Source organism: Brienomyrus brachyistius, chromosome 4 (assembly GCF_023856365.1).
Source record: "Brienomyrus brachyistius isolate T26 chromosome 4, BBRACH_0.4, whole genome shotgun sequence".
NCBI lineage: Eukaryota > Metazoa > Chordata > Actinopteri > Osteoglossiformes > Mormyridae > Brienomyrus > Brienomyrus brachyistius.
This window is the reverse complement of record NC_064536.1, coordinates 21,772,186-21,796,376: the sequence shown is the minus strand read 5'-3', so window position 1 is coordinate 21,796,376 and position 24,191 is coordinate 21,772,186. Positions and strand designations below refer to the sequence as shown.

Below are 24,191 nucleotides of genomic sequence, written 5' to 3'. Positions count from 1 at the left end.
TTCGCAGGTGACAAACCTGGAGCGAAGACCGCGAACGCAGAGCGCGATGTGGGGGGCCAGGGACCTGCATTCCGACCCAATTAAGCCACCAAACTGCTGTCTGTGTGCCGTTATCCGAGCCCACGAGAAAACAGGACACCCAGAAGCGATTAGATACTGAGCCGGCGACAAACTTCAACACACATGGAAACATTTTTGACATTTTTACACATTAGATCCAAACAAATGGGCACGTTTGTTTTTAATAGATTATTTTGTTAGATAATCAAACACATGCACATTTCGTATCGATATCTCCATAGATCACCGAAAACGAGCTGTACGTTGAGGACTAGACAAATAAACGAATATGCGACTTTCATACTTTAACTAAACAGAGAAACTGAAGCCATTATATTTGCACCCTCCCTGCATAACAGCGCAAAACGAATATGTTACATTAAATACAACTATCGTTTACGTATGCATAACACATGAAAGTGTACATATATCGGTGTCTATTTTTGTATACTACACTTGCAGTGATGCACTTCGTTTTCTACGTGCCGCAGTGGAGCAAGAATTTGGGAACAATAAAGTAAATTGATATTGTTTAGTTGCACAATAATAACTTAAGAGAAATCACTTGAAACGTTTTTCGTCAGGTGCATTAAGTTACCAATATGATAAAAACACGACCGCATAAAACGTTTTCTCGTTTTCACTAAATAATACTTCACCGATAATGGCGACATAGAAATTACTATTTGACAAGCAAAGTTTTGTGTTATGTGATCACGCACAATAGCGTTCGACACAAAGTAATGAACGAAGCGACAGCTTTCTGTTTTCTCCATAGCCTGCATTCAAAAATGCGTCGTTTTTATTGCGGGTGAGTAGCTTACTAATTAGCCCTAAAGCAGGACGAGAGCTACGCAAAGCTCCCGATACGTCATGCATCTTAACTTTAATAGGGTGAAACAAATAGAGCTATAAACAAAATGAAAGGCAGCGCAATGGAATCAAGGTGGGAGAGGATGCCTCTGGGAATAACAAACTAAATAAATAAATAAATAACAAAACTAAAAAGACGCGGAAAAAGGCACTACGTCCGCCATAAACACGCGGAAGCGGACCAATAGGAAAGCTCCCGGCCAGGCCACCGCAGCCAATCCTCTTACTCAGAAGGACTTCAATTGACCAGCGGAGTTAAGCGCTCAGTCCAGCGCAAATCGTAAGTCACAGAAGTGGACCATCCAGGCTCTGAGACCGTTTAAAGACATTTTAAGTTGCACCACTTGGAGCGACTGGGACTCCAGGCCAGATGGAAAAATCCAAAAATTTCCGCATCGACGCCCTCCTGGCTGTCGATCCTCCAAAAGTACAGACCTCTCCCCTGGCGCTGGTTACCTCTCTGTCCTCCTCTTCCCTTTCATCGTCCGGAAGTGTAAACGCTTCTGAGCTGAACACCAGCACCGATTCCTTAAGGACTGAGAGCCCATCGCCGCCAAGGATTTCCTCTTGCGGCCTGATTCCCAAACCGGGCTTCTTGAATAACGCCCACTCCAGTATGGTTGGATTACATCCTCAAAGTACCGCGGGTATTCCGCCGCAGGCTTTCTACGGCCACCCAATGTATACGTATTCTGCGGCTGCCCTTGGTCAGCATCCGGCCCTTTCCTATTCCTACCAGCACGGGTCCCATCACCACCACCCCAACGAGTCCGTCAAACTCACCGCAGGAACGTTTCAACTGGACCACTGGCTGCGCGTCTCCACAGCAGGAATGATGCTTCCGAAAATGTCGGATTTTAACTGTAAGTATACGGCTGAAAACTGTGGTCATTGTTAATACTGAATTAACACCTTAATATGGTCTCTTCACATTTAGGATCAACTTGTTATGTAATTGTTACAGCTCCCTTAAGGACAATATTTCAAATATGGACACGAGTTTTGCTAAAATATACGTTACATTTCTAATCCAGAATTATTTTATGTATCCTTAACCTTTAATAAAATAATAAATATCTTGGCAAGATTTATTAATTGGCTGATAGGTCTAATATTATTGGCGCCGGTTTCCATAAATTGCGATGACATACGGGTCATAATTGCCTAAATTAACTGGGAGATTTTACTGAATGTCGAAATTCACTTGGAAAACAGTGCCTTCATTGAGCCAGTTAACTCGTGCGGCAGCCGCCTCTTTTACAGGAACTAAATTGACGAGATAATGGACAGTGGGAAAGTAACGGGGCAGTGCGACATTTTCAGCCGGCCAAGTGTTTGCACACCAGATACTGGCCTTTCTGTTCACTTTCATTTTAACAGATTCGCTCCAGGAGAGCTGGTAAATAGCCTCACTTCTCTCTAAATATCAGAAACTAAGGAGATGCAACCATATAGTTATTGACTGTGGTTTGACAAATCGACCGTTCGTGACTTAAAGAATTTCACCGCGCCTTTTTCAGAAATACAAAATACCAGAAAACATATACGTGGAAACTCTACAATAATTACCCTGATTTTAATCTATATTTAGCTATTCGTCTTACACGTTGTGGGCAAAATTATACATATGCATATCGTACACAAACGCTTGCTTGAACATAAGATCGGTGATTCAATAGCAGGCCAAACCTCACAAAATGTCACAAAACAAACCAAAAACACAAACATACAGACATTTCGTTATGTTATTAAAGTTCTAAGATGTACTTGCTTATCAAGTCATATATAAGCCTACATACACACATAATTGTTTGGTAAATGAGTCTATAAAACACGATTCTGTAGTGTCCTTTACATAGACCTAAACCCATCCATGTCGAATCCTCTTCTGGTGAGGGACGCTGCGACGACACATGCAAATATAGCATACTTATGTTTTGTCGTTTATTTTCAACTGAAATGACCATACAACCTTCTTCTTTTAGCTCAAGCGCAGTCTAACTTACTGGGCAAGTGCAGAAGACCAAGGACCGCGTTCACCAGCCAGCAGCTGTTGGAGCTGGAGCATCAGTTTAAGCTAAATAAGTACCTTTCCCGGCCCAAAAGATTCGAGGTGGCCACATCATTAATGCTGACTGAAACCCAGGTAAATGCATCACTTCCGGGAAAGGAATGAAATCACAGCTACTCTGCAGCGGGCCCAGGCTTATATAGCATATAGCATTAATAAAAATTTTAGATCCACTTAGGTCCACACACACACACGCACACACATATATATAGTGTACATGTCCTATATGTATATAGAATTTCCATCCAGCCATCCATCCATTTTCCAACCCGCTTATCCTACTGGGTCGCGGGGGTCCGGAGCCTATGTATATAGAATTTATATATTATATTATTCATATATGAAATACCAATATTATGTATCACACTTCGACCTATATATATTTAAGTGTGCTTTTCGGCCATCTAAATAAGCAGGTGTACAGTAGTTATGCGATATTTTCCGTATAGAAGTCTTAGGATTTAAGAAGCACACAACGATAAGCATAACCGGTAAACATATATACGCCCACATTATGATATCGGTAGCTAACGTGCGCCTTCTTTTCAGGTAAAAATATGGTTTCAGAACAGGCGGATGAAATGGAAGCGCAGCAAGAAGGCGAAGGAGCAAGCGGCCCAGGACGCCGAGAAGCCCAGAAACAGCAAAAACGGCCAAGACAAGTCCGACGGCTTGGAGAGGACGGACTGCCAGCGGTCAGACCCCGTGAAAAGCAACAGAACAAGAGACTTCAGGGACAGTGACGAGGAAGAAGCGGATGATAATTACCTGTACAACTCGTCGGATTGCTCCTCGGAGGACGAGAGAAGCCACACCGGGCAGATCAGTCCGCAGCAGTAAGATGATTAGGCCGGCGGCGGTGTACGGTAGTCTGAAACATTTATTTTATTTGTATTGAATATTTTAAACGGTCTGTCTAATTTTACGAGAAACGTGCATGTATTCATTACCTGCAATTGAAAGTTAAAATTACAAATCTAATCACTAAAAATATAAAATCATTTCCATCGACGGCTTGATGTGAAGCTGATACAGAAAAATAAAACTCTGATTTATTTGCATTAACAAGGACACTTACTCTCACGTTGAGAAATTACCAGTCGAATCTCTTACAATGCATGTTTTTCTCTCTTAGAAATGTTGTTTAATCAGTCTTAAAATTTCAACTTCATTCCCTCGCACCTCACGGCTACTTGAGTGTGAGCAATTTTTATAGGCCTACTAAATTAAATATCCCAGTTGTTCATCTTTGATAACCACTGCGTTTTTAATTTTAATTTTTTAAACTGTGTGTGGTTGTACATCTGTAACTGTGTCAAAGACCGTTTACGTGAAGAAGAAAAGTAACGTCTTTATTTTTGTATACGGTATTTATAGAAATGGCTCTAAAATTGCATGCTAAATTTTTGTTTAGCGTTTCTCATGATGCAAATAACATAAAATAAAATTCTTTTATAAAACCGTGTTTAATTTTTTTTAGTCAAGACAACTGGCCGCAATTAGGACAACGTCGATAAGTCTTAATAAAAGAAGAATATAATACCATTTACGTGCAATATTTGGCAGCAACATTAAATTAAACTATTTTAAGTATTTGGAATTTTGTTTATCAGATTGTAAATTACAATTACACAATGGCGCTAGTAATTTTATTGTAATATTGCTATATTACTATACTATTACACCACTTGATGTTAATACGTGCAATTAAATATATTATTTGTGATTTGAGAGTGCATATGTATTAGAATAGCGGAGGTGCTGTTCAGATCTCTTTTCAGTTGTTTGTTATTGGGGAGCCATCGCGGTATGGCTGAAATATGCTGTACAGTGAACAACACAGCTGATGCATGCATTCATCTGGCCTGTCCTGCCCGGCTCACCAGGTCGTGGCCCGGCGATCTCTGTTAATAGCGCTGGCGAATCGGTGCAAATGTGCGCACAAGCAAACAGAAACATCTCGCACCAGAGCAGTAGCGGGCTGATATTAATAAACCTTTGAAATGGAGGGCCATCGATCATCTGGCGCGCTGACGCTCAAGTTCATCCGGGTTTTGTTAGAAATAGCCGCGGCGCGCCCGTGTGCCACCACACCAAAGGAGATCGAATGCACTGATGTGGCTGAGTATGATTTTCAGAGCTTTGGATTAATATTTGCATCCTTCTCTTCGACAGACTCGATTTTCCGTTACGTTTTAATGGAAGCTGGAAAAATATGCGAAGTTTATTGCTAAGACGTATGAAATTGACGTTTTTCGGAAATGGATACAAATTGCTTTATGTATGTGTAGTGATAGATATCTGTTCAAAATGTTAAGCGGTGGCGAGTGTGCAAATAGTGCCTGAAATATAAAAAAGAACGTGGTCACAGCGAAATCTAATCACATGGAGTGACATGAACTTCACAAAAAGTCTTAGAAATGTATTAATATTAATGTATTTCATTATATGATCATAATATTGCTCAACTAGGAGTCCGTATTGCGCCAAAATGTTTGAATTTTACAATAATACAATAAAACAAAAATATGTAATAATTGCAATAATAATAATGATGATAATAATAATAATAATAGGCCTAACCATAATATTAATAACGAACTAAATATTGTTGGATCCAGACTACATTTATTTAAATTCGTCATTATTTTCCTCATGAGGAACATTTTCATTGGTCAAATTTTTAATTGAAGCGTTATGCCTGTTATTGTGACTGACTGGTGTTAAGTTTTAAATAATCAGCGCAACTTATTCAAAATATTTCTCCTGGGAGATTTATTTTTGGGCATTACGCACAAAACCTTCAAAATATTTAACTGTCATATTAATTTCGACGGATCCAACAACGTATAACACGATCACTCTGATACCCTCATGTGTTGTATTACTAATATATAAAACGTTTGTGCCATTACATGCACTTAAAATTTACACATGTAGAATACAATTTAAAAAACTAAGCCCCAAATACATGAAATACGGAAAAAAACAAATATACGAGTGTGAGAACAATACACTGCGGCATTTACGGATATAAGCATTTTGACGGACACCCCTCGAGGCGACCACGCGCCGCCATTAGGTCTTACATTCCTAAGAAACGTGCGGCACATTTACTGTTTATCCCGCATCATCTTACATTTAGCACTTGCGTTGCCAGCGGTTGGACATATAATAGGGAGCCTCATCCAATCTGTGGATTTTTATCTCCTACACCAGGATCTAGGGGGACAGCAGGTGAAGGAGGAGAACATAAGCGGCATCTTCATTCGCCCGCATTTTCAAAAACAGGAAGTCATGGATTTAGGCCATTACTGGACACATGTAAAATAATGTCTGTAACGTAATGAAAAAATATGGTTGCTATTTTGTTTTCGGTCTGTAGCAAAAAGTTTGTAAGGTCCATCACAAATACTGCTACAGGGTGTTGTGTGGCTCGGCCGTTCGGACCAGATGGTCGGTGATTCCAATCCCACGGTCATGATTATTTCATGATTAGGCCCTAAACCCCCAGTTGCTCCAGGGACTTTTTCTCAGTTGTCTGTTGCTCTAGATAAAAGCTCAATGTATAATAATAAATGTCTTGCATATCGGACACAATTCTCCACATTCTCACAGAAGTTGGATGAAAGATTGAAAGATTGCTGGTTCAAATCCCTGACCACCAAGGCACCACTGAGGTACCCTAAGTGAAGTCCCGCCCCCAAGCACTGCTCCCCCGGCGCTGAATTAGCTGCCCCCTGCTATGTCACGATGTCACATATGGGTTAAATGCAGAAAACACATTTCGTTTTTGTGCACTGTGTGCTGTGTCAACAATGACCACTGATCACCAAATTCTAATTCCAATTCTTATTAAATGAAACTGCCGGTGCATCCCAGAAAGGGGTGTGGTTCATCTGAGACACCTGGACCTGAGGGGGTCCAGATGGGTCCTGGACAGGTGTGGGGGGGAGGGGTTATCGGCGACCCGGACTGGAGCCCCTGCCTGATGAGGTGTCTCGATGCAGGCTGCTTTAAGGAGTATTACTTATTGACGGAGTGCAATCCCCAAACGGGACTCTAGTTTGCCCAGCTGCAAGTGCACAGAAAGGGCGATCCGTGTTATCTATTCATCAACACTCCCACCAACAAGGGGCACTCTTTTTTTTGGGGGGGGGGGCATACAGAGTCAACAGGACTTTCGTCAGCAAAACGGAGGGGCGGGCATCAACTCGAGACTGACAGCGGTAATAGCTTGTTTCTATTAGACATCAAAAGGTCACGCCGGGGGCAGTATCAGCCGCGTTAAAGTAATTAAACAGAAGTACAAAAAAAAAGGAAAGAGGAGCAGGCAGACAATGGCGTCAGTGCACCCCCTCCTTTTGTTTATTTGCTGATTTATCTTGAAGGGGCACGACTTTCTCGACTCTCCACAATGTCCTCTTTGTGCGGCCTGAGGCCGCTGTGAATCACAGGACTACGCCCACCCCCCCCCCCCCCCCACTCCCATGGGTCACTAATTAGCTGGGACCAGGACTGCAGTCCCCGTAGTTTTGAACTTCACACCAATTTGTGAGATAATTCTCAATTATGAGTAAATTATTGAAAGGTATAAAGTTATATAAAAACTCAACACTACCAAATCGATAGTTTATTTGCATTTCCAAAAATAGAGTTAATTCCCGCTTTATTTATTTAGCAGAGATTTCTCTCCCAATCGATGTACCACTGTGTGCAGCCCAACGGTGATTTCACTCTGCTGGTTTGGGAATTTGAGCTGACATCCCAATCCTATCTGTGGGATGCAACTCACTGTCCATACTCCATAATCACTCATCCAGTACAGGGTCATGTTCAGCATGGAGTCTATTACAGGAAGCACAGGGCACAAGGCTGGGGACACAAATAAAGGGAGAACAGACAAACTACACACATGCTGATCAGGGGACAGGGATTAAACCCACAATGCCGAGCGTGAGGCCACAGTGCTACACAAGGAGCCACCAAACTGCCACAAGCAGAGTATTTCCAAACAACCCAGTCTCACGCTATGAGTACTACTCATAGACCAGCAAGACTAATAATAATAATACCCTTATTGAGTGACTGGTGGGCGACCCCTGCCTTGACCTCCCCCAGTGTGAGACCAGGATTTGTGACCCTGCACTGGATAACTGTGGAAGACGGATGGATGGAATCTATAAACCATACAGGCACAAAACACAGACACACCTGTCAAGACTACAGGCTTTAATTTCAAAATGTTACTCATAAGATTATACGAAAAAATACATGTGTAGCCACAGGCCAAAATACAGGCCCCGAATCTAGAAAATGCAGGAAAATTATCAAGGATGGATCACTAACATTACTATAATGTAACATTACTACTGAAATATCACTACTGTAACATTACTACTGTAACGTTACTACTCAAAGTACTGCCTCGTTTTATGCTACGCTGCTGCATTGCATCCAGCAATTCCATCAATCTTGTGTACCAATGTGTTCCGGTGGACCTGCAGAAAGATCCGGAAGCTGTGACTGTGTTACAGAGCCCAAACTCACTGCTACATTATAGGACCCATAGCCCGGGCCCCTCCTGCGATGTGGCCATCAGTGACGACAATGTCCCTGATTTTCCCCGTGAGACAGATGCTTACATTTACCTTGAGGCTTTCACACGGACACAAGCACATAAAAAAAGGTTACGCTTGGGATTCCTTAAAGGGGAAGCACGCACCAGGTTAAATTTATCAGAAGCCGTCATTCACAGGTCGCCCCTGGCCCCGCAGGCTTGAAAGCGACCCGCGAGACCCAGATTACCAGGCACACATCCGTCCTGGCCTCTGCAAATAGCGGGGGCCCGGGAGCAAAGCAAACAGGAACTGGAGGGACACTGAGCACAATAGGGCTCAAAGTGTGAGAAGAGGGGAGTGTGACTTCCACCTTTAATCCAGGAGCGCTGGGCTCCGCGGGAACGGGTCCCGTCCTGCTCTTCTCCAGGTAATGGCAGCACTCTGTCCGCATTCCAGCATCTTTACAACTGTTCACGCCAGGGCTATCCAACCCTATTCCCTGGCCCAAGTGCATGCTGGGAATTTTATCCAGATATTACATTGACTGGACAGAGTTCTCACATTCGCAGAAGCACTTCAAACATAGCTGGACCGCCACGAGCAGAACCACTCATCCCGGCACCGTGTTCGGCATTTCTGATACTCCGATGAAGAGTCTTTTTCTCTCAAATGATCATTTTAATCAAATTGTCAAACAGTCAAGGCCAAACAAAATGCCCCCCAACTAGAAACAGCGACTCATACCACAGCCACTGGATTGCGTGTGACCGTGACCAGCACTGTGACCGCCAGTGAGGACTGGAAGCATTCAATCGTTCAGTACCCAGTAATAAACCAATCTGGCACGTCCAGTTAGCACAGCAGTTTGCTGTAGACCTGACCCCCCGGGTTCCACGTCAGCGGCATCTTTATGAAAGACGGACGTTGCTGGTGTTCATGATCACAGCTTGAGCCGGTCCTCCTTGGCCTCCATGGCCTTGGTTGCCACTTGAGCTCCCTCCTTCAGCCGCCGCGTCCCCTCACCATCCCCATCGGAGGGCGTGTTCCTCAGCAGGAAGTGGCTGATGAAGAGTTTCAGGCCCTCCCGCATTGCCTTGAGCTTGGGCAGCCCTGAAATCCTGGCAGACACACACACAAACATGAGACGTCAATCCCACGGACCTGCCATAACAAACTGGCTGAATCCCCAAACTCCACCCCCTGTGGATCAATCAGAACCAAACGTTATCGGATTCCACCCCTCCCACCCCGTCAGTGACACATGATCTCTGGAACATCATGCTTTTCCCCCACTGGTTTATTGTGGAGACGGTCACTTAGCAACCAACGTTCCTATTTACTAGAGATGGCAGAATTTCTAAAGTCACACAAATTAATCAGCAAGTTAAATGTCAGAAATTACCTGCAAACACTTTCACTGAAATCAGTCAAGACAATATTTGTCTGCTCGATTATGCAGAAATACAGACGCTCCTCTACTTACGAGTGTTCCACTTACGAACTTTCAGACATAAGAACAAAGAGGACTGTAAGTTCAAATGGTGTTCATTGGGCTCCCGTTTCATGTCCACAACATCATTTTTTTTTCTGTGCACCAATTCCACCTAGTACGACTTCTGGCCGCTACTCCCGCCGCGCAGCAGCGTACTGTGCGTACTCCCAGCATCCTAGTTCTTAGTACTTGTGTATACCTTAAAAATGATGTTTGATAACCACTTACGAACATTTCAAGTTGCGAACGGCAGTTCAGAACGTATCTCGTTCGCGAGTAGAGAAGCGTCTGTATTTCATTTATCTTGCAGGAATAGACTGAGATTTCCACAAAGGCGTGTTACATGAAGATAAGAGCTTCTGGAAAGATTACCTTCCAAATATTTCACCCAGGACCTGATGGTCAGTGTCTCTCAGAAGCTTGCTCAGCACCTGCCGTAAGAACCTGACCCTAGTCTTGTCCAGCTCCCCAAATTCAATGACCTGTGAGTAACAGAAAGTGCTTATCAGTCATCAACAGCTACGGACAAGACTTACAGTATAAAAAGACATCAAATGTATGCAGAGCTAATATTAGGGTAGTGCGGCCATTTGAGCTGCCTGGGGCCTTGTTGCCCTATAGGGGGCGCTGCCCAAAAGGTAAACTTGCCTAGATAATGATAGGCTAAACAATAATGTTATTAAATATCTTGTTTTTCATTGATTGCATCCAGCCACATTTCATCTGAATGTCATTTTGGCAAAAAATTAGGGCTGTAATCAAAGGCATGACTTTGGACTGAGCACTGGGGGGGTTGAGGTCTCCACCAATGAAGGGGACCCAGGGGGTTATATTGACTGGTTTTGATTATTGGGGGGGGGGCGGCGTTTACAATGGCGTGTACCATTCAATACATCATTCTTGGTTCGGTATAGTGCAATGAACTGAATGAATACTAGGGATGTATCTGTATACGAGTATGTTATTTGGAAACGCACAGACACTGGGTTCGGAACATTTTTTTTCTACCTGAAGTCTCGTGTCATTATTCAAAAAATGTCAGCTCCACGACTGACACATCCATGCATCTTCAAATCCATTCATATCATTGTGGATGATGGCCACAAGACATAAATGCCCACTCCGTCTGAAACACGGGACTCTGATTTCACTAACTAGTCATTCGACTTGCTACAAATTATTTAAAAGATATCGATATGTTCTGTAGCTGACCCACCGAGCTGGCACACAACAGTCAGCGGGCTGAGTGTTTAGTCCGTTCATGAAATTTAGATTATTTAAAGCACCAACAGTTGCATTGGTAATGAATATTAGGTTAGAAAATGCAATTTTCGCGGGACTTCCGGCAGTACCCTCACCCACTTCCGGTCTTTCACCTGAATTCAGACACAGATCAAATCTTGGCTGAACTGAGAGATATGATGACATCGGTGCTCACCTCTAATGAACACATTTACTGACATGGGCGGAAGCTAAATTCAGAAGTAGAAGCTCAAGATGGAAAACGTTATGCTGATTGTGGCTGTGAGCTGGTTACAGTCTATAATTGGCAGTTGGGGAACATTTTGGTTTCCCAATAAATTAAACCAGCACTGGAGATTGAGCAGCCGATAAGCCCATATAATGAACTCAGATATGTTGTTAGAGAAACCTTCGGCATGCTAACTAATCTGGGACGACATGATCTGAACCAGGCGGAAACAGCCTCTGAGTCTCCCATGCGACTCATGGGTACTTTTGCCATGGAATTCAGATCAGGGATAAGAATTAAAGAGAATTCGGGCTACGGGTGTGTTTACTGCTGCAGGTATACGACCAAACTCGATAGCATAGAACACGCAATTCAGTTCATTGTGGCTCATTCCATATAACATTTCTTTTTAAAAATACGTTTCCACAATGTGATTTTTACTTAGATTTTGTTATTTCAGACATGTAAACCAGTGCATTGCCTTTGGATCAAAAACTGTCCCTAACTGTGCTTGTTGTTTTTATTAATAATAAACAAATTCAGGTTTCCCCGCCGTACAGAAACCATCCAAAACTAAGGTTTGTACCGAACCATGAGTTTTGTGTGCCGTTACACTCCCACTAAATACACTGGAAAAAAACACTTCATCTACTGACTTCCAATACTTGGTTTATGTTGGCCTCAGCTGGGACCCCAAATAAGTTGGCTTGCCCCCCCCCCAGAGATGGGGCTGTCTATATGTAATGCTTAGTCTGACACTTGTGTGTTCATGAGAAGGTGGCTTCGGAAACTGACCTTCAGGATGGAGATGGACAGAGTCTTCTTCTGAAGAACATGAATGACCAGCTGCACCAGGTTACTGAAGACGGTGCTGGACATGTTCTGGAGCTCCTTAAACTTGTCCCACAGGGTGAACTGAAGGGTCATCTGGCAGCACAGGGGAGCGGTTGGGGGGGGTTACCTTCCTGCTGCGTGAGAGTCTGTACTCCTGCATTGGTCTCATTGTCACCTGAACTCCATGCATGGAGCTGGCTGCCACAATCAAACCCACAACCCCGGACATGTAAGCCCGCTATTAACCCGACATGGGGGGAGGGGTGTTATTTTGGCGGTTTCGGCCGCCAACCCCAAAAGATGTTTCAAAAACTACATAAATAGCCAGCAAGTAGAGTTATAAGATCGTAGCTAGCCAGCTTGTTACCAAGGCAAGCTCATTTATATAGCACAATTCAGATGCAAGGCATTTTGAAGTGTGACTTTAATGTTTTTTACTTCAATGTGTCCTTTGTTGTAAAACAAAGGACACATTGAAATAAAACACATTAAAGTCACATTTAAAAGAAAAAAACCTAAAAACGAAGCAATCAAATAAATAGTTAATTAAAAGAAGTTACACTGTAGAGGCAGCGTATGGGGCTGCAGGAAACAGTAATGATCTAAGCCCTGATTATAATGTTGACAGAAGTAGCAGACCTCATCCTGCTTCAGCATCACTTAAACAAAAAACTTATTTAATATTTAGTGTAGTGACTGTTTGTGGCCAACAGGGGGCGGTGTAGGCGCTACCCAACGAACCACTCTATCACACATCGCCTGTACTGCATCTATAAAATGCCTCTCAGGCTTCCAAGCAAACACCAAAAACCTGTCATGGCAATAATGGAGCACAGAGCCGGCCCAGGTACCTGAAAGCGCCTGTCGTGAGCGCAGAACTTGTCTGCCAACACGATGTAGAAAGCGTTGAAGAGCCGCTCTTGAAGGCAGCAGTCCAGCAGCACACGGATAATCTCCCGCTCCTGCTGGTCTTTGAGGCCTAGCCTGGGGGCGGGGCGAAGACAGGGGGACCGCTGTCAGTCACACACCAAGCCAACCAATCAAACGCACACACCACACTCTGCATCATCACTACCACCTCCCACTTCTTTACACTTAACTTAATAACAATACACTACAAAACTATTATACATGTTGATCACCACTCAAACTACACACGGCTTGGGGGCCCCCTGTTGGCCACAAATGGTCACTAAACCCGGAGGGGGCAGACTTAGCACTATTTCAGGGGTGTCCTGGGGGCGAGGGCCCCATTATGGCAATTCACTCAAGTTCTCCAATCACATATGACGTGACTTCTCCGGTACACAAACAGGCCAATAGGAATTCAGGATGGGAGTGTTAACAGGTTGTTATCTTCCAATCACATTTAATGGCGGCTGTTCAACACCTTCACTGGTACATGAAAGCCAGTGGGTTTACAGGAAGGGAGTGTCAGCGACTGGCTGAGAGCTGCCTGTCGTGTCCTTATACCGCCCTCTGCTGGTGACCCAGAGATCGCATGTGAATCAATGGGGACCGAGTGAAAGGAGATGTGGCTCCTCCACTCTCTGGCCACTGGGAGCTCAGCTGCACATCACAGCTGGTTTTCATGGCTCCTCTGCACCACATTGCCAGCCGGGACTCCAGCAGTTTACTAAGGTTCCTACAGGGGCAGTGTGGTCAGGTGGGGGCACCTCAGCAGCTTCTCAAAGGCATCCAAGTAGTCCTCGCTGGTCATGACGATGCAGAAAATGCTCTTCCGGACGTCGGTGTTCATCCGCTGCTTCCGGGCCAGCTCCAGGACCTTCGCACTGAACTAAGCGAGTTTAAAGGCAACAGAGAGGATGAATTATAAAAACCTGGTTTGCGATCCAGCCTTCTGTCCCCATGATTAATGAGTGCTATAGGGTTTTCAATAAGAAGTTTCTGAAAGGTGGATCTTCTATGTATGTAGGTGGCCAGAGCGTATGGGTCTCAGCTGGAGGGAATGGCCCATCTACCTGTCCCTCGGGGACGGCGGCAGGCTGTGTCTTCTCGTGCTCCCCGATCATGGGGGCGCCGCTCCAGCTCGAACCCACGATCCACCAGCGGCCCACCTGCTCGGCCGCCAGCAAGTTCTCCAGGGAGACCCTCAGCTTTACGTCGCTGCCACTGGCATTCCGCTGCACCTGCAGGTGACATCACGCAGACAGGATTTCAAACAAGCAATCGGTCTGCTTTTTATTTACCTAGATATTGTTCACTGCTGTCTGGTTCAAACTCAGACAATTACACTGTCAGCTAGCTGTTAATTATCTGTGTGGTAGCTGATGTCTAGAATTTCCACCGGGTTTTAAGTCGCTAAAACACGCGAGCGACACTGTCCCAGTCCTTTGTTTACGTCTCGGCTTCTGCCGCCAGTCCTGGGCCTTCATGCATGAATCTGGTGCCCTCTAGTGGCGCAAGTCCCTCACCAGTGTCCTTTGCAGTTTCCTCAGTCTCTCCACTGGCTCGGGGTTGTAGCCCGGAATCTTCCGCATGTCGTTGTTCTTCAGAGCCAGCATGGTTTCTAACATGAAGCGCACCTGAAACACACTCGGAAAGTAAGAGCATTGAAATAATATACACACCGCTTGCTTGTAGAAAAGTCTTTTCAAGATCACTGGTGGCAAGGGTGGGGGTGTCACTAAATCGGATGATTGGTGAAAGTCATCTTTAACGTCAGTTTTAGTTGCATTTTCCACGGGTTATACACAGAGATGAAATTCACAGTGCAAGAAAACTGCGATAAACTGAATATGAATATGCAATATTCCAAACAATGACAGTTTAAACAACATGGAAAAACATGGATGTAAAAGGCAGAAAAATATCAGAAAAAGTTTCAAAATACTTATTTAAAATACATAATACAACAGTGGCTAAAACTGTGGATATACCCAGTATTTCTGCCATCACGCTTTAAAAATTATTACTACTGGTGGCAATGTTCATAACCAAAGAATGCCTACAAATATCATACAAGTGACAGCTACATAAAGTAACTGGAGAAACAGATAAAGTTCTGCAATCTCTAAAAAGTGAAAGTGCTTCCACAATTTTGGCCTCTAGCTTCTCATTTAGCGACTACACTGGTTATCAGCCATTTGCAAATATAATGGTAAGAAAAAAAAAAAACAATTCTGACCAACGGGCGCATTTACGACCAAAATTCGTTAAAAAAGCACCTTCGTACCCTGGCCTGCTCCCGGAACTTCTCGCCCAGGGCGCTGGCCTTGCGCTGGCTCTCGCAGATGAGCTCCCTGAGGCTGACCGCGTCGTCCTTGCGCAGCCCGAAGCCCACGCTGCGCAGCGTCAACAGGATCAGCTCCATGTCCTTCTCGGCGAAGACGCCCACCAGCTTGCGGAGGAGGTCGAACACCAGAAGTGCGTGCACCACCTGGAAGCTGTACAGGTGTGCCACCATTCCCAGCAGGTTGTCGCACTCCTTCCCACCACTGGCTGCCCGGTACGCCTCATCGAACCTCTGGACCACCGCCTCCAAAAAATGAGCCCCCACCTGTGAAACGGTACAGTTCAATGAACTCTGTATCATCACCCCCCCCCACACACACACACACCCAAAGTCTTGGCCGGTCAAAGATAATGTTTAAGGCTATTTCTCTGGGTAGTAAGTGCATATTTGCTCAGAAAATAACATGATTTAACATTTAGAACATTTGCAAATTAAAATTATTATTTTTTTAATTAATTATTCTTTGACGCCGCAAGGACTGCACATAATTTCGTTGTATCTATTACAACGGCAATAAAGATTCTGATTCTCTTCTGTTTTCCAAGAAGTCACTGATATCTTGTTGGATGGCCAGGTAACCACTGCTTTGGTTCCCCAGCCTCTCCTCAGGGGCACCTCAACCATTCCGCACATTTATTTAAAGACACCAATTACTAACTCAATCAATCAATCGATCAATCACTTAGTTAAATCTGTTAAATAATTCAACGAGGTATTTATTAGTGTCATGACCCGGCTCGTCCGCTCCTCGTGTGTGCCACGCCCCCTGATTACCCACGTGTGCTTCCCTGATCGTCTCCAGCTTTGTCCATTTACTTTGATTGGTCCTGTCTTATTTAAGTCCTGGTCTTACCTGTTTGCCTTGTCTGTCATTGTGATGTTACCTTACGTTACCTGCTGTTTGTTCCCGTGAGATGTTTCCTAGTCCTCGTTCTACCATTAAATCCCCGTTTACCCGACTTTTGCCTGGCTGCCTGCTTCCTGCTCACCACCTACCCGAGCGATCACCCGCTCCCTCACCCAGCGCTCGTAACGAGCGTGACAATTAGTCAGACAAGGTGAGGTTAGGGTTTGGTCAGAAAATACAGGGGTGAACCTTAGAAGACATTTTTAAACGGTTTAACTACCACACTTTGATAAACGGAGCCTTACACCAAAATGAACTGCTCTATAAATATATTTGACTTGATATATATACTTGTTTTTAACAGCAATTAATGAGGGCCCCATCCGAGAAATTTGCCAGTAATTCCTGACAAAAACAACTACTTTTGGGCAGACAACCTTACTGAGGGTCGATGATGATTAGATCACCTGAGCATTTCGCCCAGATTTCTAACCAAATTCAGTATTTGTTCCTAAAATAACTAAAAGGTGAAACTGTGTGCGGGGGAAAAAGCAGAATTTATCATCTTGTTTCACCAGAAATGAGAATGAACACCATATAATTCTCCCATTTAAGAGTAAGTCTAAAATGTAAAATGCCTAAATGCGATTTTTCTCAACAGCAGAAAAAATTTCACCCCTTCAACAACCTTTGACCCGCAAATGCTAAAGACTAGAAGCAAGGGCCCTTAATTTCCAAGAACCTGGCACTGACTTTCTGACCCCTGCATCATGCTGAACGTACTGTGTTCATTTTTAACGTCGATGCCTGCAACCATGTAGAACATAACACGGCATTCACACGCAGGAAGCGAGCCGTGCGACATTCAGCCAATCCGGCCCCAGGGTCAAGGTGCGAGTGACCTTTGTGCCATTAATCAGCTGACTGATGATCTGATCACACAGAGATTCGGCACACAGGAGCCGCCAGCTAAACAAACTGGGCACAAACGCTCATTCATGAGGCAGAGTCTCTCTCCCACACAGACACACACCCTCACGCACCACCATGCCTCAAACTTGGCTCTTTTTCATTTAATTTCATACTGGAATAGTGTACCAGACAACAATAGTCTCAAAAATTAGTCCCAGCCAATACATTTAGATTCAGTCATTTTCCTTAATGTTTTTTTTATTATATGGCTAGTTCTACGGTAATGGTAATGGAATTACAATCTGGCTGCAATATGAAAAGTGACACTAAATGCTGACATTTTGGCAAATGAATTACCTCTGCTGTAGAATTGTCTATGCATAAGATTAATACAAAATGAAATCATTTAAATTAATACAGAATTAAATAATTTAAAATTAGGCAGCTACTGTTTCCCCCTCCAACAAGACTTTGGTTAATTATAATTAGCACTATAATTAGCATCTTGCTTTGAATTGCTTGACATAAAACCAGAGAGAATAAAACCCAGTGTATACAAAGTTGAGGCTAAAAAAATCATTAGCCATGCTTATCATATCATATCATATAATATCATAGATGCGTGTGATATAAAGGACTGGGAACATTCAGTATGGTATGATAGCACACTTTAACCTTCCTGCCCTGTCAATCACCCATGGGTGAGGCCCAGCTCCTGATTGGCCGGGAGGCGGGTCTTACCTCCAGCCCCACGTTGTGGTGCAGAATGCTGACCAGGAGGATGTGCTCCATGAGCAGCCGTTCAGGCATCAGGGCTGGGCTGACGCAGGCCGCCAACATGACGGCCGTCAGTGTGTCGTTCATGTCCTTCCTACTGTGGCTCATGTACATCGCCTCCATCTGGCCGCTGATGGATGCCATGTTGGGCTCACTTAGCCTACGGAGAGAGAAAAGGGTCAAAAAAGGTCACAGGCATTGTACTTTTTTTTTTTTGAAAAGGGTAAATAAACTGAATTTCCTCAGAATAACTTCTAGCCACATAAATCGGTAAAACTGACCTCAGCAGGTGCCTTATTGGAAATGTATGTGTTAATTTGTATATCATATAATGTAAACACCCATGCGACCCAGTAGGATAAGCGGCTTGGAAAATGGATGGATGGATAATGTAAACAGTCACAAACTCCTGACAAGTTAGAATGTCACCGTGAAATATGGCTCAATGAGGGATGTCACGAGAACCAATACTTCGGTAACAAGTCGATGCCAAAATTCTGAAAATATGACGGTAACCCATTTTCCAATTCTTTCGCACCTGACACATCTACAAGTGTTGTAGTCTGCCTCTCGGGCCCCCTCCCCATTTAAAAATATTTTTTGACAGAAGCTATATTCGAAATAAAACACTTATTACGCTTGAACCACATACTGGTTTAAATTCTGACAATCCATCCATCACTGTAACCGCTTAATCCCAACTGGGGTCATGGGGGGGACCGGAGCCTGAATTAAAGTTGCCAATCAACCACACCCATTTCTGGACTGTGGGAGGAGACTGGAGCCCCTACCGCAGGGGAAGGGAACCTGATCCATGGAGAGCCCTTGCTGTGATTGGTGACGTGAGCGCTTTGTTACACCTGCTGCTATTTTTATATACAGCCACACAGTGAAAGCTGGCCATTTCATGTAGTCCCTGGACTTGTGTTAGGTGCTTTTCTCATTTTAAGGCTACATGCCAGTGCTGAGGGGCGGCATGGTGGTGCAGTGGTTAGCACTGTTGCCTCATACCTCTGGGACACGGGTTCGAGTCGCCGCCTGGGTTACTTGTGTGTGGAGTTTGCATGTTCTCCCCGTCGTGGGGTTTCCTCCGGGTACTCCGGTTTCCCCCCACAGTCCAAAAACATGCTCAGGCTAATTTGAGTTGCTAAATTGCCCATAGGAGTGCATGCGTGAGTGAATAGTGTGCCCATTGCTTCCATGATAGGCTCCGGACCCCCCGCGACCCAGCAGGATAAGCGGTTTGGAAAATGGATGGATGGATGGATGCCAGTGCTACACTTGACACTCTGAGCCTGGTCAGTGTTCTTTGCTTAATCTTTAAGTTCACTTTATTTATTTATTAATTCATTTATGCCTTTATTGGTACTGCAATTGCTGTGTCAAAAAAGTTGTATTTTAAGCACAGTATTGCTTGTTTTAAATATTTCAAGGTTACATGGTATGGTTCTTTCTTTGTAAGGTTAATAACTGTTTCTTATTACTTACTGCTGTTGTTTTTTTGTCATGTTCAAAAGTTTTCAATAAAGGAGTGTATGTTTAAGTGCATGGGGTTTATGGCTCTGTTTTTGTTTTTTACCATGGTATTGAAGTGGGTATTGTTCCTAAACTTCTGCTATGGTGACACCCCAATGCCAGATGCTGCCTTCTCGTGCTCTGAAGGCCCTGCGGCTGTCAGAGAGGATCTCAGTAGGTAAACATTCGTGAACATTCTTCATAATATCTGCCCATACATCCATCTTCCATAATCCCTTTTTCAGTACCAGGTCACAGTTAGCGTGGAGCCTACAGCACATATGTAAGGGAGACTGGCATGCCAGCCCATCGCACAGCATTATTAATAATTACCATTATGAACTTTGATGGGCTAGTGCTCCCCCCTGCATTATTCCCTGCCTTGCGCCTGTATTTTGCAGGATAGGCTCCAGACTCCTGCATAGAACAAGCAGATGCATGGATGGATGGATGGATATTATAAAGCAATACCGGTTCACGAGTCCTTTCACAGTCTTGCGCAGTCGCTCCAGCTCTGCTCTCCGCTTGCCGTCTTCTAGTTCACGCAGTTGTGGTGGCAAATACTTCCCAGGTGCGTTAACGGGCTGAAAAACAGTTTCAATGCAATTAGGCTGGCTCTAATATAGAGAAACATTATTTAAAAATAAAGGTAAAATAGCATTTGACGTACAAGCTCCTCCTGAGCATCTGCTTCCACTGTGCCTTCCTCACTGGGGAACTCTTCCATTTCGCCATCTTCAGAATCTTCAGCACAGAAATCTTCTTCCATATGTTTTTCACTCTCCTGGTCATCATCTCCATCATCATCATCATATCCATCATCATCATCATCATCTCCATCATCATCATCATCATCTCCATCATCATCATCCTCGTTCATCAGTTTATTCTCACTATCAGCTAACTTGTCAAACTTCTCCTTACTTATCTCCATTTCCTCATCACTCTCATACAACCCAGATCCCGCCGATCCAGCATCGAGGGCTTCCAAAATGTAATCCAAGCCATCGGCCACGAAGGACATAGGAAGGTTCTTTTTGTTTTTCCTCTTGTTGAGACCAAGACAGCGCTCCAGCTTCTTTATCTCCCTGTCCTCTGCCTCGTTTGCTTCTAGCAGTGCTTTCTTCCTAGTCTCCTGTAGGCGATTCTTCTTCTTTCCTTGCTGAGACTCCATCTTTTTCGCTTTGGTTTTCCTTGACGCTCCTGGTCCAGCAAAACCGACTTCATTCTCCGTCTGAAAGCGCACTCTTTTTTGTACTTTGGTTTCGGTCTTGTTTTCAACAGGAGTTACATTTTTCTGTTGGTTCTTATTAATGTTTCCTTCGTCTTTGGGGAGCCGTTTCATTTTTGCTTTTTTGAGCTTTCTCTTTTCCCTACGCACTTCTTTTCGGCTTTTCTTTTTAACGTAACTGAGTGTCCGAAACTCATCGGCACCGCTGCCACCAGTCTTGTTTTGAACAAATTCATCAATTGAGATCATAAATTTCTTCAACTTTTCCGTGTCTCTCTTTCCTTTTGATTTTCTTTGCACTTTCCCCTTCATCTTGAAGTGAATTTGAATAGATAGAGTAATACGCTGAAATGTTAAACGAGACTAAATTAAAACTTCAAAATAAAACGACCACACGTGTTGCAAGTATCGGCTACATACAGCCTATTGCTGTCGCAAACCGGTTATATACATATATAATGTCGCCCACCATTGACAATAGATATATATATATAGTTTCATTTCATATGTACATATATAGTTACCTATATATATATACACAAGTACATGCAATCAATTACTTGCCTATACATGTGCCGTTCACTCACACACTTTCAATGACTGAGTTCCTGTCGTCATCATTTTAACCGGATGTGATAATTGTCTATTTCCGGTTGCCTCGGTCGTACAGTGAAGTTAGCTATACTGCTGTTCTGCTGCTGGTGTAATTGACCAGAAATCTTATTGCTGGTTTTATGACATATGGAGCATTAAACACCTTTTATTAGTCAATTTAAATTAGTTTCAGATAATTAAATAATTATAAATATTGGAATTGAAAACACGATACTAAATACAAAATTTCATCTTGGTATGTATTTCTATATAGTACGAAGTACTGCTGATAGTCTTGTTGCCCATGCCTACAAATGCTTTTCGAATATTTAAAATTCACATTATTCATAATATCAGCTCACACATTCTGCCCATTCTGTTAAAAACAGGATTTTTAACAGCACCTGTTCCAGATCACAACTATGGCGCGGAGTTGTGACACATCACCCCCTCCCCCATCCCAAGTCGAGGTTTGATGACGTCGTATATTTTGAGGCGGTTCACGGCGTCGATCGAGCTTCGAGTCTCCGATAGGAGAAGATAGGAAACGGGCGTAACTGCTGCGGAGACCGTTTTTCGGATGCGACTAGAGAGCGTTTTCATTTCCCGACACTCGCTGTGCGTCGTGTACAAGTGGTTATATGTGCCCGTGCAATATGAAGAATGGAAGCAGACGATGTGACTATCAGAGAGCAGAATTTCCACAGCCAAGTCCGAGAGTATATCGTAAGTAAGACGCTAACCGTTAGTTAGCTAGCTAGCAATAGGGGCGCGCACTTCGCATATGGCATGTAAAAACTTAGAGAAACGAGCTTTGAAATGCATCATTAGGAAGGAAACGGTGCATTTAATATGTCCTGATATTTAGCTACTGAACTGTAGAGTTTCCCTTCCTAAAGGCATTCCTACTTCATCGTATTCAATTTTATGAAGTAAGTACCGTTAGAATATGGACGCAATGCATGATTTGTGAAAACAGTTGCAAGCTTAAGAACTCCAAAAGGACATGCAAGATACGCTTGTCCACACTCTATAATAAATAATAAACGTCGACCTTCCCTACCATTTGAAAATGGGTTTAAACAATCCATGATACAAGCAGATTAAAACGCGAGATTCCCCACCTACATGTTTTGGGTCCTCGGTGTTGAATCTAGATGAGATAACGGATGTATAGTCTGCAAAACAAAGGCATCGTAGGCCTTCCCACCACCCTAAGTACACACCCCCTCCCAGGATGCCTTTAGGCCAGATTACACCCCGGTCTGCGTGTTTGTTATACCCCAACGTACGAATAGTCTTAATGCTTCATTTTCCAATGTAACAAAAAGCAATGGTTGACCATATTCATGCAGATTCTAACCTATGCAGAAGGGGATTTAATTCCCTCCATGTCGCTGTGCAAATGCCATTTTCTGTCCTCTGTCAGTGAAATCAGAGCTGACTGTTGGCAAATTGAATTTTGATATCCGCCCCACCTGCTGTTTACCACGTGGGTCCATCTGTATGTATTGGTTCACTAATTTAATGCATATGCTTGCTTATTCTCCCCCCCCCCCCGCCAAAATTTGTGGCTGGAATTGGTTGGCTCAGGCTAATACAGAATGCCGGGCAGTACCTTAAGCTTAGACTTGTATATTGTTCTATTTGCATTGTTAAGCCTCTGTATGGGCTGAGGTGTATTTGTACCTGTTAATTCACAGTCGTGTTGTGAAGGCGAAATCCAGGTAAATACTTTCTCTCCCCTGGAAGTGTGAATTTCCCAGTTTGTAAACCCGTGTCCTTAACCACCAAGCTTGCAGGCCTACACTTATGTGTTGTTCTCAATTTCAAGTAATGGGCCTTTAGGAGAAACTTTAGGCCTGCCGACCTTCTAGAAAATCTGCAGGACTGCATTATGGGATGGGCCGACTGGTTGCCAACAAGATCCTGGTGAAGGCCCTTGCCAAGGAAGACTGACGGAGGTCGGTCTGGATAGCTCTGATAAACCCAGAAGAGGAAAAATCTCTGCCTGGTTTTCCCTTCAGATTCTGACCCTCACTCCAAACCAACATAGATCTGAGGCTGTCGGCATGCCATGTCAAAGATTTCTTGAAGTTGTGTTTTTGATGAATGTCCCGTTGATTTTGTGGCAATGTGGTTTTACTCTGTTCTCGTAGTTTCACTTCTCGCTATTGCTCAGATAAGTATTTGACTCGGTGGTGGAATGAGGAAGACTGGGGCAGGAGAATTGCACCTGTCATGCCATGAAATCTTGATAATGGCAGGAGAGCAGGAGATCTTATCCTCCACCAGAAAGTCACTCACCAATTGCATTTTTGGTTCACTACTCTAAATATAGCCCAGTCGTGTACTTAACACTGTTTACATTATGGCATGTGTGTGCTCTGAGTGCCACAGTCTCACATTTCAGCCTCCAAACCGTGCCGGACATTTGCGGTGAAAGTGAATGCGAGCTTTTCATGTGTCACACAGCTCACATGACATTTTTGAGATATCCATTGCTTGGTCTCTCTTAGGCAGAAGCTTAACTTGTACGACACGGTTGTAAATACTAACCTGAGATGTTGGTGTAGATATAACTTGAATCAACATTCTGCAAACCCAATGCATGTTGTAAATCCAGAACATCAGGTGAACGTTTCATGCGGGCCCCAAGGCTTGAGTGAGTCTTGCCTGACGTGGAGAGAGAGGCCG

General features: G+C 43.8%; 3 protein-coding genes across 8 annotated transcripts in view; 2 read left to right on the top strand and 1 right to left on the bottom strand.

Annotated features, from left to right (window-relative positions):
• The first annotated feature begins 1,263 nt into the window (after positions 1 to 1,263).
• Positions 1,264 to 4,235, top strand: mnx1 (motor neuron and pancreas homeobox 1). Its single transcript, XM_049011239.1, has 3 exons — positions 1,264 to 1,796; positions 2,919 to 3,079; positions 3,554 to 4,235. The coding sequence occupies exons 1-3, from the start codon at positions 1,304 to 1,306 to the stop codon at positions 3,842 to 3,844; spliced, it is 945 nt and encodes a 314-aa protein (XP_048867196.1). The 5' UTR covers positions 1,264 to 1,303; the 3' UTR covers positions 3,845 to 4,235.
• Positions 4,236 to 8,221: 3,986 nt separating this feature from the next.
• nom1 (nucleolar protein with MIF4G domain 1) lies at positions 8,222 to 22,882 on the bottom strand. 6 transcript variants are annotated; one of them, XM_049010645.1, is made up of 12 exons: positions 22,858 to 22,882; positions 20,340 to 21,245; positions 20,141 to 20,253; positions 18,119 to 18,314; positions 15,559 to 15,882; positions 14,798 to 14,908; positions 14,345 to 14,512; positions 14,039 to 14,160; positions 13,214 to 13,346; positions 12,324 to 12,455; positions 10,430 to 10,539; positions 8,222 to 9,683 (listed from the first exon to the last, which is right to left on the bottom strand). In XM_049010645.1, the coding sequence occupies exons 2-12, from the start codon at positions 21,210 to 21,212 to the stop codon at positions 9,506 to 9,508; spliced, it is 2,460 nt and encodes an 819-aa protein (XP_048866602.1). In that variant the 5' UTR covers positions 21,213 to 21,245; positions 22,858 to 22,882; the 3' UTR covers positions 8,222 to 9,505. The 6 variants fall into 6 exon arrangements, with proteins under 6 accessions (XP_048866602.1, XP_048866599.1, XP_048866597.1 ...); XM_049010642.1 differs by lacking the exon at positions 22,858 to 22,882 and adding an exon at positions 22,623 to 22,678; XM_049010640.1 differs by lacking the exon at positions 22,858 to 22,882 and adding an exon at positions 22,558 to 22,579.
• Positions 22,012 to 24,191, top strand: part of lmbr1 (limb development membrane protein 1) — a 36,395-nt gene continuing 34,215 nt past the window's right edge. Inside the window, exon 1 of the mRNA XM_049010646.1 lies at positions 22,012 to 22,220. Coding sequence (XP_048866603.1) covers positions 22,158 to 22,220 — 63 coding nt within the window. The 5' untranslated portion in view covers positions 22,012 to 22,157. The remainder of the gene's footprint in view (positions 22,221 to 24,191) is intronic.

What these genes read in the sequence shown, in the direction of transcription:
- mnx1 (XM_049011239.1), top strand. Translation starts at nt 1,304, where the DNA reads ATGGAAAAATCCAAAAATTTCCGCATCGACGCCCTCCTGGCTGTCGAT. An exon ending in GAAAATGTCGGATTTTAACT is followed by an intron (nt 1,797 to 2,918) that starts GTAAGTATACGG and finishes TTCTTCTTTTAG; the next exon opens with CTCAAGCGCAGTCTAACTTA. An exon ending in TAATGCTGACTGAAACCCAG is followed by an intron (nt 3,080 to 3,553) that starts GTAAATGCATCA and finishes CCTTCTTTTCAG; the next exon opens with GTAAAAATATGGTTTCAGAA.
- nom1 (XM_049010640.1), bottom strand. An exon ending in GTGAAAGGACTCGTGAACCG is followed by an intron (nt 18,315 to 20,140) that starts GTATTGCTTTAT and finishes CTCTCTCCGTAG; the next exon opens with GCTAAGTGAGCCCAACATGG. An exon ending in CTGGGTGAAATATTTGGAAG is followed by an intron (nt 9,684 to 10,429) that starts GTAATCTTTCCA and finishes TGTGTCTGCCAG; the next exon opens with GATTTCAGGGCTGCCCAAGC.